Source organism: Hesperophylax consimilis, chromosome 3 (assembly GCF_061612785.1).
Source record: "Hesperophylax consimilis isolate HC1 chromosome 3, BYU_Hcon_1.0, whole genome shotgun sequence".
NCBI lineage: Eukaryota > Metazoa > Arthropoda > Insecta > Trichoptera > Limnephilidae > Hesperophylax > Hesperophylax consimilis.
The window spans coordinates 39,986,835-40,001,097 of record NC_142838.1 but is presented as its reverse complement, the minus strand read 5'-3'; the positions used below and the strand labels follow the sequence as shown (position 1 = coordinate 40,001,097).

General features: G+C 35.6%; 1 protein-coding gene across 1 annotated transcript; it reads left to right on the top strand.

Annotated features, from left to right (window-relative positions):
• The first annotated feature begins 933 nt into the window (after nt 1–933).
• On the top strand, nt 934–13,898 carry LOC149425478 (bromodomain-containing protein 7-like). The gene is made up of 11 exons (XM_089651135.1): nt 934–1,249; nt 1,344–1,453; nt 2,722–3,078; nt 4,586–4,786; nt 8,424–8,556; nt 9,941–10,084; nt 10,630–10,770; nt 11,303–11,445; nt 11,912–12,099; nt 12,277–12,455; nt 13,587–13,898. Exons 1-11 carry the CDS (start codon nt 1,210–1,212, stop codon nt 13,760–13,762), a joined length of 1,812 nt encoding a protein of 603 aa, XP_089507261.1. The 5' UTR covers nt 934–1,209; the 3' UTR covers nt 13,763–13,898.
• Nucleotides 13,899–14,263: the final 365 nt, after the last annotated feature.

Below are 14,263 nucleotides of genomic sequence, written 5' to 3'. Positions count from 1 at the left end.
AATTCTATTGCCACCCATAAAATAATAACGCCAATGAAAGTAAACACTTACTTGTAGAATAATAAAATTATTAATTCGTTGAGTGATTCTCTCAAAACTATTTAAACAATCATAACATTAAGCAAATTACAGTGAAAAATTGCGTAACATAACTTAACTTGCCATGATGAAAACTGAAAAATTTTGTTTTTGCACTTAAGTAGGTACTTAATCGGTTGTCTGGATTTGACAAGATTATTTCTTCGTGAGTTCCGTCTTTTCCCTGGGAACTCAAGCCCATAAAACCTTTTGTTGTTTTCCTGTATGTTTTTGCTTTTTAAAAACGTCTCCCCAAACTAGGTGTTCCCATGGGTCCCTTCGTGGCACGGCCCTGACAACGACACAACACAACAGGTAGATTTTTCTAATGTCAGTAAAATATATTATTATTAATTACCTACGAATAGATTAATTTTGTAAAATCTTAATTTACTAATGCCCGTTTTGATGATATCAAAATTAAATATTCAATGCACATACCTGTAATAGAATGATATTTACGCAGACGGGCACGATGCTGGAATTCATAAAAATTAAGTAGGCACTCTACCAACAAGTCGTGGCCAAGTTGGTGTTAAATTTCATTGCTGGAACCGTTCACGCTGGAACATCGACTATTTCAATATAATAAGCTGAATCGAAGGTATAAATCAATAACGGAACAAAGCTTTTGTGTAGTTCAGTGGAGGCGAACGGAAAAAATGACGAAAGTTCGAAGTTTCATTTCAATAAGCGTATTATGAGTGCGGCGAAATGAGGATTAATTTCCAATACGAATATCAAAATTACATGTGATGTTTATTAAAAATATTCCGATATTTGGACTATGAACATCTTTTTCGCCCGAATAGTCGGACACATAAATAAACCATTCACTGGTCCGACAAAAAAATTTGAATAACTGTTTAAACAGTGACATCTATGGAACTTTTTACAAAACTAATTCAAATAACACCCCAATATGGCGGCCGGCAAGTGAGCGTCACTCTTGACACTGTTTGACTATTTCTGGCTTCCTTTTCCATAGAAAAATAAGGCTAATAAGATTGAAAAATTCTATGGAATGTCGGCGAGTAGATAGACATTTTGTCAAAACTGTTATGCTATTGTTGATATTTAGAAATTAACGTTTTATTTACATAAAATATAAACATCGCTCTCTTTTGAAAAATGGAAGACTCTATGTGCATAAATACTGAGAAATCTGACGGTATGAAGTTTATATTATTTTGTGTAAATACTCATATTATCGGTATGTTTCCCTGTGACATTTGTGTTTACGCTAAATTAATTTTGAATTTCAGATTTGCGTGACACCAGTGACGCTGATATGTTTTCTGCTGCCGATGACTGTAAAGATCAGGATGATAAACCAAAGAAAGTGAGGAAGCGAAGGAAACGAGAGCTTGAGATGGTAACATAGATACAATTTCTTGTAGGCGTTCCATGGGAAACAGTTTGACATATTTCATAATCAAATTTTACAAAACTTGTTTTCATTTTCTTTTGGATTTACCTAACACAGTAATGCTCATCAATGTGTCTGGTTATGTAATGTATTACTGTCCACATTGAGACAGCAAACCTACAAGAACCTTTGGAAATTATTATAATATTTTATTATAGCAACTATTTAAACATTGTACATACAAAATATGATAGTTAATATATGCATAGTAAATTGTATTTCTTAGTCCTCCTCACTAGGGTGACCTGTGCTTAGGCGGACTAAAGTTATTCATTTCAATTATATTAGTTTTATATGTCGTTTTTAATGTTTTTTTCAGAATTTTTTCATTAATCTCTTTCAGCCAGATTTATTATTTTTCTCTTATTCCGCTTCACTCTTAATACGCAATATTTCACTTTCAAATAAATGGATTTAGCTTTATTATTTCAAAACATGATTTATTATGTCGGGGGAGACGGAAAAATACGCACTTTTAATTTTAATTTCGTTTATTAAGTCACTTACGCGATATGTCAATTAGTATGCGGCGCCGAGCCGACGGCGACTATGTTCATATCAAGAGTTGGATTATATTCATAATATCGTATTAGAATTAAATCACAAACCAGTCTATACAAACCTAGCGTAGCCCACAAACTACTTGAAAACTGGGATATAACTCTAAAGGGGACGCGAGCAGGCGTTATTAAAGGTTCCCCAATATTTATAGTAACTTTTAGTAATAATATAACTAAATTCAAGTATTAATTCAAAGTAAACATTCCATATTTACCGTGAAGCGGAATTCGTAACCTTTACCCCAGATTTTTATTCTTGATTTTGTAATCATTAAAATTTTCTATTCGCTTTATATCTGGTGGAAGGATACTGTGGAGTTTTGTCGCAAAATAAATGTAATTTGTTTGTCCGAATGTGGTTTTACGACCTGGAATATTTTTTATGTCGTTGTGATTTGACCAAGTGTGATGGATATTTTGTTTTTAACGTTTTCCACTTCACGTTGCGAGGGCTGAGTTGGACCGTGTTTCTCTATACCGTTGTCAAGACAGAGTGAAACATACTAAAAATCCACACAGGCCGCTTACACTTCACTTCCGTAATACAATAATACACTGGCTTTAAATTATATTACAACAATGTGTGTTCACTCTTGTTTTGTTACCATCACTCCCTAAAATACATTCTTAAATCTGTTTGTATTCAATTTTCAGATAAAATTAGATGATGACGAATGTTCAAATGACGACGAATCTGGAAATGAGGAATCATCCGGAAAGCACCAGCGAGAGCTCAGCTTTCTGGGCAGCCCGGGTCCTTATTCTCCGGGTCAGGCCAGGGAACCTCGTTCCTGCGTCCTTAACCAAAGGCAGAAGAAGAAGCCCCTGTCACGCCTCCTAGAACAGCTCCTGAGGAACCTGGAGAAGAGAGACCAGAACCAGTTCTTTGCCTGGCCGGTTACTGATAACTATGCACCTAATTACTCCACAATCATCAAACGCCCGATGGATTTCTCGACAATAAAACAAAAAATTGATGATAATGAATACAAATCTTTGAATTGCTTTAGTGTAAGTTTCAAACGTTTCTGTCTATTTATTTACAAAAATGTATCATTCAAATGACACTAGAGATTTCAATTCCTATAACATCATGCTTTCCAGGAGAGAAAACATTGGCGGTAATTTCATTTATTCGAAGATTACTCTGTGATAAATTTTAGAGTAGCTGGACACGATTAATATGAATACGACAAACAAGAAATAATCATGGCCAAATGTCAAAACGTAGGAAATTTTTTAACTGTGATTGACAAAAAATGGATGTTTAATGCATTGTAGAAGGACTGCTTTAATTTGACAACATTTTATACCACTGGTATCACTGCTAGACCAGTAGCGGATAACCGTGACTAGCATAATTCTTTCTGTACTAGCGTCCTAACCCTGCAGTTGACTACTGCTCCCGTCATTAATTACACCACGAGCTCTGTGCGAATCCTTTGTAAAAATTATTCTCGCAATAAGCAGTAATACCAGTGGTATAAAATATTTTCAAATTAAAGCAGTCCTACAGCATCTTTTACCACCTTTTATAGTAATTAGGTTGAATCAAAGTGTTTTAAAAAATATATATTTGCATTAAGCGTGTCCAGATTACATGTCCAATTTTTGCATCCGAAAGTCGGTTCCGATAGTCTAATAAAGCCTTCCCACCATACATCTGTTGAAACAACCCATGCACATCAGACCAGACGGCCGACTCGAAAAGGGCATCACTGATTTTTTTACCAATCCGATTTTCTACATTTGCATAGAACTGAAATACACGTCTGACTTTTTCTTCCGACTCGTCATATTGCAAATGAGTATTGACACCTAAATACTTATCATAGCAGTACAAAAGTGTCAATGATAATAAATTCAATTTATTATTCAATTCATAAAAACACAATTTATTTATTTTCGCAAGTTCTGCTGTGTAATTATTATTACACTTGACAGGTACTTCATCTTCTGAAAGCATTATCAAACTTGATAATGTCTTCAGAAAAAGCAACAAATTTTTATTTATACATTAAAATTAAAGTTGATAACAATAAATAAGTATAAATGTCCATGCAAAGTCCTTATGTTTAACCTTTTAAAGGAGTATCATAAAAGGGAAATAAAAGACCTGGCCTGGGAGGAAGTCTGTATATAAATTGCGCGATACATTATATTTTGTGCTGATTGTAGTGTTTCGCCCATCAGATTGGAAATGACTGAGACCACAAAAAATCGGATAGTCTGATCAGACAATCAGAGAGCAAAATTGGACATATGTTCCCTGCCCAAAAGATTACCGATTATTGTTGTAGGACCATTTCCATAACCTAGTAGTGGTCTATGCATATGACTTTGTTTGAGGAGATTGTGGGTTCAACTCCTACAGCATAATATGTTAAAATGGATGTCTCGCAGCTGTGATGTATTTTATGTAGTGATCAATTCACTGTTACGAAATGCTTCATCTTTGATCACTGACAACTAATCCTTAATTTCGATGGTACGTAAATCTTATGCTTCTCCATTACAGAATGACTTCAAGCTAATGTGCAACAACGCCATGAAATACAACAAAAACGGAACAGTCTACCACAAGGCGGCACGGAAACTGCTGCATATTGGGCTGAGGCAACTACAGCCCGCCAAACTCAGGCCGCTAGGAAACATCCTCACCTACATGTATGAGATTCCCATGAGAGAGCTGGGATTCGACATGGGAAAGATGGATGTGGTAAGTTAACTGCATTTCACCATTACTTGCTGTTCATCAGTTGATTTATTCACTCCTCCTTCATCAATGATTTACCTCACCGATCATCGGCTTGTTAATCATGATACTTCCGATCATGCATTCGTTGTGAAAAAATATGTTTCATAAATCACTGTTTTGCTTTTAGAGAGATTAATTGATTTGCCTAGCTGCATGTTACGATAACTTTAGTGGACATTTTCACATACAAACGCCGAAACTATTTTTCCCATTTAAACGTAATATCTCAGAGCCTGTAGGGTTATGTTAGTAAGTCACATTTTGTCATTGTGCTAGCCATATCTGCGATGCTGAAATTTGATCTGCCTTCGTAACTTACTCCAACATTATCGATTATCAACATTTTTGCATATTATTAAGACTATTATGAACTGAAATTAAGAGTGTTGACCAGACGACTTTTCTTACAGTAATTCTAAAACTTGCACTAAAAAATGGCAAGCGTTTACAGATCCTTATCTCAGATATGTAAATTTCTGATAATATTGGTGACAAAAAACTAGCACTGTTTATTTCGATTTTTAAATAATTAACCGTTGACAGAGAAAATAGAAAACATAGTTTGTATGAGAAAACTGTCCTCCATCAAATATTTAACACATAATAACACGGGTCTTAAGATTATAAACTGCTATGGATACCAGTTAGAACTGAAACAATATGTAGTTTTATTTGCGTGACGCAATAAAGGTTAAATGCTATCTTCCTCGTTATCTGGCAAGTCTTTAAGCCGTTATGAATAACTTTAAATCCTTTGAAGTGAAGTCAGTACCAATGGGAGTGCTGTGGATAGCAGTGATTTAACAAAACATCTTTGTACATGTTGTGACATTTTTATTTCTCTGTTGCGTTTATTTTTTTGAATCGATTATCTAATCATCATTCTAATCTTATGAAAGCTATCAAAACCAGTGGGACGATATAAGGTAAGATTTAAAGATGTGAATGTTTCAATTGGTTTTAATAGTTGCCCATGATATTATTTTCATTTATCCCCAGTATTGGTTTAATCTTATTTGAAATGTTTCTCTCGTTAAGGTTAAACGCAACATTCGTTACAATCTACACGTTCATAGATGGCTGTATTTTTTATTTATTTTATTAAAATACACATTTCGCAATTTATGCTTTACAATATTAACACACTTTGGACGGGAAAGGTAGTTCTTCCCCTTTCGGTCGATTGATGCTTTACAGCGGGAAGGGTAGTTCTACCTCTTGCGCCGGCCTCATTTCAATGGCAGTAAAAATGGAATTATTCAATGTTTTCATATGAATATTATATACCAATCTCTTTGTAAAGGCCCCAACTATATGTACATAATTATCGAATCGTATTGCAAGTCTTCTTTTTATATTTATCTTCATGCCTTTCATTTACATTGGTATTTCATCAAAAAGGATAGTATATTATTTTTTATCGTAATAATTAAATTCCTAGAATGAGGGTTTTTATGACCATGAAAGTTGATTCAAATCTCTATTTCTGTTCCGCACCCATTCAACTGCTATGTGGAAGTGAGCGAGAGATGTCGGGCGTATTTAAAGAAAGCAGGTATGGGCAAATACCGATAGGCCGACCGTAATAAACATATTACAAGGTTAATTGAGTTGCATTTCAAATAATAATCGATTTTCGTATATTACTTTTATAGCTTGGGTAATAAACAGGGTAGCCCATAAACAGCGTAGCGCCAGCGCAAAAAATACTTGCCAGAAATGTGTTAAGACGAATTTTTCGTTTGTGCCCATACATAAGCAACATGAAAATGAATTCATATTCGTATTGCGTATATACGGGTGCAAAAAAATAATTCGTCTTAATATTGTAAAGCATAACTTGCGAAAAGCTTATTTTAATAAAATAATTAAATTACTGCCATCTGTGAACGCATAGATTATAACAAATGTTGCATTTAACCTTAGTCTATTCACTCCCGGTGAAATTTGTTGAAATCATCTTTTTCACTTGTTTGTTTTTGAAGGACCGATTTGAACCTGCCATGATTATTGTGAAATGACATTGATTCTAGATAATTGTGATTTATTTATAACAGTAAAGTATTAAAAACAGTTTCTCACGGTGTTTTCACAATATCCACTTTCAAAATCAATTTTAACGAAGTCCTAGTCTCATTTGCTAATACTCATCTTTCGCTTAGTCTTAACCAATTTTCTTTATTTTTATTACGATATTCACACTAGATGCTGTAAAAGAGCGTGCATTATTTTGTTTCACTGCAAATTAACGACTTCCTTCGTGCAATAACAAAAAATGTTGTGTTTTAAATTTTAATTGTTGGTTTTTACTAAATATAAAAAAAGAGTTGCTGGAGGTGAAACTAGTCTGGTAAATCATAAACAAATGCGAAAAATGTATGCTGTGTTTTTATCATAATATTACAACAAAATATATTGTCATATTTGTATAAACTGCAACGGTTCTTGTGCATTGTACCTATGAAAGAAAGTGCTTTGCATGTTTAGAATGAAATCAATTATATTTAGCAAAATGCAATGATGAAATAATTATAACAATTTATCTGAGAAATTATGGTATTTGAACCCCCTTTGGTCCATGCTTACCACTACTTTGTAAATACATAATTGTATCACCTAGTTATACAGTATGGTCTCTGTTATTCAAACCCACCATAATCCGAACCACCGGGTGATGTGAGCTCGATGGGTGGTTGGAAAACATGCACGTTATCCATTGAAGAAAAAGGTGTATTTTTAGACACTGACTCCATCAAAACAAATACTATTTACAATTAGTATCCTCGACCATAGCACCATAGCGATTAAAGTGGGGAACTTTATCAAAAATCAACTCGTAAATAAATTAAAACTGCAAAAATAAACTGCTGTCGTTGACATTTTGAAACATGGCGATGACAGTAGTTCAAAGAAAAAAGAAACACGTTCCTCTATTAAAAATCATAGACAAAACGTGAAATATTGGTAATATCTATGCTTACGACATATATACGGATTTATGTGCTAAGCCAAGCTAAGCTCGATATTCCAACCAGGCGTAGCTTGAAAACAATGTAGCGGTCCTTAGTGGAGAGAATTGTATGAAATTAGCGAGGGTATATAATATTGGTAAGTCCACATTATCCAATTTGAAAGGTAAGAAGAATAAAATTAGCATGAACGTTAAAAGGTATGGGAAAATGTGAAACTCTCAAACGTTCCAATAATCCAGCTGTTTCTTAAAGATTCCGGTAATCCGAAAATTTGTTAAACCGAACAATCTCAGTTTTTAATTATTCTGATTATAGAGACTATACTGTGTATCATTATTCTGAAGAGAAATAAAAATTTTAAAAAAACACAATATTCGGCATTCTCTAAAATTGCTAAACTGGCACTGCTTATAATATTATTATTACATATTATTTATATTATTAATTTATCTTATGAATATTCTTAGTCGGTAATAATTTGACTGCATCGTAGCGAAAACAAAATAATATACATTCTCTAAGAATAAAGTTACAAATGTCGAATGCCTTAGCTAGCAGTCTAGTGAGTGAGAAATGTAAATATATTGTTTGGTTATCTGTTGAATAATATATTGTTCTATTCACAGAAAGCCCTGAAGCAAGAATTCCTGAGCACCGGGGTGGACGGCGCGAAGGATAACGCTTCCAGCGCAGATGATGAAGTGAAACTTAAGATGGAGGCGGTAAGGGAGAAACACAGGAGGCGTCTGGCTAAGAAAGGTTTGTGTTCAAATCAGTGGTGGTTTTTCCTCAGGTCAATTGGTGTTTGACCCCCAAATTTAATGAAAGGTGGGGGAGTACCTGGCTATTCAGATCTGGTCACCAAAAACGGAGAAAGCAATTTTAAGCAACATTCAATTCTGAAGGTTCTTTCACCAGGGTGATACTGATAGTATCTTCCACTCTGGAACGTGCCGCAAATATACTAGGGTTTTCCAATAAGAGGTGTTATTTTGATATTCAATCGTAAAAGATCAATGGTTTCGTTGCTTGTGTGGCACATAGCGTCGTCTTATTGAAAGCAAACGCTGTCCAGATCAATACCATCCAATTCCGGCCATAAAAAATCATTAATCATCTCTCGATAGCGATCCATTCACCGTAACTGTTGCTCCAGCCTCATTTTCGAAAAAGTAAGTTCCAATGACTCCGCCGGACCATAAACCGCACCAAACAGTCACACTTTGAGGATAGAGAGGCTTTTCAACAATAACTCTTGGGTTTTCCGAGCCCCAGATGCGACAATTTTGCTTGTTGACGAAGCCACCGAGGTGGAAATAGGCCTCATCACTCAAGATGATTTGCATTTTATTCACTCAAGTGAATTTAATAATTTCAATGCGTTGTTGATGTGTGTATCGTTCCATTTTTATTAATGGCGTAGTTTCTACTTGTCAAATGTCAAAAAATGACAGCTTCAAAAGTAACATCTACCGAAATAGCGGGCTATTCAAAATAACACCTCTTATTGGAAAACCCTGCATACAGGGTGTCCGGAAACTCGTAGTACAAGCGGGAAACTGGTGAATCTACATCACATTTGGAGTCGATTTTGTAGAATTTTTTTTTTTTATTTGAGCTTTCGTTATCGAGTAAATCGAGTTTGAAGTTGATTTTTTTATTTTTTATTTTTTTAATCAAATTCTTATAAATTATTACTGAAGATCAAAGTACCCAACTAATTAAAACTATTTGAAAGTAAAACAAATGAAGAAACTCGGATTTGAAGCATTATTTTGAAATCACCCTTCATTTAACCCGGTGTAATCATAAAATATTTCTGCTCTGCAGGGTTAAAACATCTGTTATTCAACCCTAAACACCAGAAAAAACTTTAACCCTAAAATAGCCGAAAAATATTTTTTTTTGGTTTTTTTTTTTTTTTTTTGAAAATGCTCAAATCAAAAAACTTTATGTTTTTTTGGGTTCCCCATGTGGTGTAGATTCTCCAGTTTCCCGCTTGTACTACGAGTTTCCGGACACCGTGTATAAGTATGTGTTTTAAATTAAAAGATGTGAATTTTTCTTTTAAACTTTATTTAGTATGTATGATCCGCAACTTATAATCATTGCATCAGTTGCTAACTAATTGCATATTTTTCAGCTTTCCCCCGTATGAACTCGCTCGGCTACACCTCCCTGCAAGTGCTGGTGGACAATGATGGTATGTCCCCAGCCAACAATCAAAGGCCAGTCTCTTTGGGAGTATACACCGGCAGAATTGCTCATGGAACCGGAACTCTACAAGGTAAAAACTAATAATCGCCTATTATTCATGTTATTATTTATATAACTAACCATCGCGCCCAGGGTTGCCATTCGTCCCGATATATTTGGACTGTCACCGTTATCGAGCCTTTGCCTCTATGACCCAACAAAACCTACATTCCCCAATTTTTTATGGTGGTGGGGGTTAGATGGGGATATCTAGGTCCTCATCAATCCCGCTGGGGAATGAATGGAGCGGGCATACGTTGTCCACATGGTCTGCACTCAGACATCTCTGACTCTTTGAGGCCCATCTATGTATGTATCATGTGGGCACAGTGGCTGTGGGAGCACCTTATCCTATTGACGGAGGACCAGAGTTTACGAGGCAGTGAGAACCCAGGCCTTCTCTCAGTGGGGTCATGTTACGGGCATTTCACATGTCGGCTGATTGCCACTCAAGTTTCACCTACCTTCTGGAGTGAGAGGTAATTGGAGGAGCCTCTCTCCTTCCATCCAGAAGGGTTGTCGCACAATACATCAACGCTGTTCACTAATAAACATGTATTTCTTTGTTTGTTTTAGGATTCAAGGAAGATCGTAGAAATCTAGTGAAAGGAGTGAAGCCTCTGAACTATGGTGCCTTTGGATCTTATGCTCCGAGCTATGATTCCACGTTTGCTACCTTATCCAAAGAGGATTGCCATCTTCTCTATCACACTTACGGTCAGTACCCTGTAATATTATAGAATGTAATACTAGCTGTACCCCATCACCCCGTGCGTTGCTGTCTCAGTCTGCCTGTGCAGATAGAGTAATAATAGCGCATGTTGCTTTTAAGTCCAACAAATGGATCTGTTTTTCAAAAAAGCATGTTTTTTCCTGTCACAGGTGACATCTGTATAATATAGGTATACAAAAAGCACATGCGTATTTGAATACAAAGTTGTGTCAAAATTTCAAAGCAATCGGTGAATAACTTTCAGAGATATAAGATTTTGAACAAACGAACATTTTTTTTAATATAGATTGTATACTTGCCATTCCCCCTTTTTGACTTTTAATCAAACTGTGATGTTAATCATAACAGTCATCACAATTTGATCAAAAGCTGAAACGGACTGAGAATCGGCTCTCAATGGGGATCTATTGAATTTGAAACACCCTAATTGTAGTAAAAATATGAATTTAACCCATAATGTATTATATTTCGTTACGTTTATTTACATTTTTTCATACTGGATTGTTTCTTTTTTAGGTGAAGAAACAGGAATTTCAGCCAACGAAGGACTGTTGAGATTCGCATCAGATTCTCCGTGGAATTGTATTTACAACATGGATGAACTCTTCCCCGTGAGAACCTCAGCGAAGACTCACATTGACTCAGAAACTGCCTCGGAAGTAAGACAGGATCTCATATTATTTAATTTTCATTTTGTTAATTAATTATACTATTATGTAGGAGCCCCACTGCTCAATTTGGCAGCCATATCTAGTCCCAAAATACCTGAAATTAAATTCTTAACCATGCAGTCTATTTGATAGATTCCACTATCTCAACAATGCAATCTTTAGAGCACAGACGGCTGGTGGGAATTCTGTCCTTCTTCTACAGGTATTTCAATGGAAGATGCTTCGAGGGACTAGCTTCATTGATCCGTTCATCGGCAACGGTGCAAACCCAATCTTTGTACACGGTTGACTGTTTTTTTGTGTTTCCTCCCTCTTCACAGCATCCCCAAAGATGTCATAGACCCATTTCCATCAGGACCCCTTCATCCAGTTAATGTAAAAAAAAATGACTTTAAGAAGGTTTCACCATACCAAATCTTTTATAACCTAATGAAATCATTTTTTTTATTTTTAGGTTGACCCTGCCGACATAAAGGTGGACGTGGACAAGCTGCGCTCCCTCTCCGAGCTGGGCATCGATGTGGACTTCCTGGCCGATGTGGAAGAAGAGATCCACACTTCGCAGCAGGACTTTGGACTGAAGCAGGCGCTCCAAAATAATCTCATTGTACTGAGGAAGTTGGAAGCCGAACAAAGAGAAAGGTTTGCATTATTAAATTATATTTTACGTTTAGTAGCTGATGGAACTAGTGCTTTGGGTTCGCTTATAATGACAGTAGTCGGAGTTTTTAAAATCTTGTCAGGTTATTCGTAACTTGGGAATGTTTGTCATTCTAATTCATATCGTAAGCTTAAAAGTTCCTTTTTGTTTGTTTGCAGATTATCGCAGCCCATTCCCCCGCACCTGTCCATGATGATGAAGCCCTCCCTGTCAGAGCAGGAGGTGGCGCGGGCCGTGGTGGCCAACCTGAAGGATATGGCAGCCAGGGTGCAGCCCAAGCACGTGGCCCCCATCACCAGCATCCGAAAGGCCATGGGCGTGACTTTGGCTCATTTAGGTAATAATGGCTTCTAATCTCCATTAATAATAAAAACAAGGGAGGTGGGCCGTAAACCATTATTAATATGAAACCATCATATCTACACAGTGGCGCCCGTCTTTGTTTCTACCTACACGCCAAACGCAACTTTCATTGGCTCCGTCGCTTTGTCAATTCATGCAGCTTGGTTATAGCTTGGAGACAGTTGGTAAGCTTCCATGCCATATCTCTCTTTGTTTCTATTATATATGATGACCACTGGCGGTTCGTTGTCTTTTTCACTGGGGGTTCAGAAAGTCAAGGGAAGATATTATATTTATGTTTCATCAAATTTTATAGAGATCCCTCATTTGCAATTTCATGCACCTTTTTATTTTTATATGTAAACAACACTATATATTTCGCCATCCTATAATGTTAAGTAACATAACTAGTGACATAAGAGAATACGCCGTTTGCCGAAACATTCGTTACTAAAAAATATACTATTTTATCTAAAATAATGGTTGAATTTTGAATGCAAAAAGAAAAGAATATTACATTAAAGCCTGTTCTTTACTACGTATGTAGTAGATTTACATTAAAAGCAAACGGTTGAAAAAATAACAAAAAAATACTAAAAATATAGAAAAATTTACTACATACCAACTATAAACTAAAATAACATTTAACTTGCAACTAGTGCAAAGTCGGTAGGGCTCGGCCAATCTTGGTGAAACTGACTCGTCGAACTCCGGAGGTCACATGGCATCAAATATTCTACCAATCTCTGCGCACAAAGATCGTCTTGTTTTGGCTTAGGTTATTGGATTTCACCATCAGGGGGGGTTGTGATGTTTTGTTTTTTTTTTGTATAAATAATTGTGTGCTGATTCTATAACGCACAACATGGGAATATCGGGTTTTCATCGAACATATTTTTCAGTCGCGTGGCAGAATTTTAATTGCATGCCGTTTATAATAATGTTCTAATATTATTAAAATGCAAGTTTGTCTTGTTTTCTGATCCTCTTCTATACAAACGCGCTTTAGAGAAAACCGCCCAGATATAATATCAGTATAATCATTAGTTAAATTAAAGTGCTTTTTGTTACATTGTTGAAATTTTGCATGTATTCTGTACACTCACAAATTTCTTTTTTTTTTCAGATACTCCTATGTTGATCGACGAACTAAATGAAACTTTGTCTGAGCACGAACACAACGGCAAGGCAGACAACACTGGGAAGGGTGTAAAGGAAGAAGCGTTAGGCGGTGGGAACTCTGAACTGAAACAATTTATTTCAGAGTTCAAACCCAACGGTGAAAGTATACAAATAGATTGAAATAGAAATTATATAATTAGCTTGGGTCAAAATGAAATAATATGTGAATCATTTCTTATATTTTATGTAATATTATTGAAGTATTTTCTTTTGTACTTTGGAAAGAGTTTTTATTTATGATTAAAATCCTTTTTTTTCATCGGAATCAAACAATTTTTACTATTTTACCTATGTTGAAGAAGTTCTTTAGGCGATTTTTCACAAAAACGGCTCTACATGAATAATCCAAATATTATTATTACTACTTTTGATGTTTAACATGGATCTATGTTCTACGTGGACTGACTGGACTGCCATTGCTGAATTTTACCAACCACTTTTGATGTACCAAAGATTTACTTCATCATGTCTACGATCTACGGCCATCATTGCTGGATTTTCACTGTTAACCCGTTTTCTCCCCTTTTCTTAAGCTATTAAATTTTAGAGTTTATTTTGTAACTGAAAATTCGGGTGGCGGTAATGGCTCATTTTTGTTTTCATGATATTTGTCGAGTGGGT

Bases quoted from the DNA above. Each gene is read 5' to 3' on its own strand.
- LOC149425478 (XM_089651135.1), top strand. From the start codon at position 1,210: ATGGAAGACTCTATGTGCATAAATACTGAGAAATCTGACG. The intron at 10,771-11,302 runs GTCAGTACCCTG...TTTCTTTTTTAG, and splicing joins TCTTCTCTATCACACTTACG to GTGAAGAAACAGGAATTTCA. The intron at 12,456-13,586 runs GTAATAATGGCT...TTTTTTTTTCAG, and splicing joins CGTGACTTTGGCTCATTTAG to ATACTCCTATGTTGATCGAC.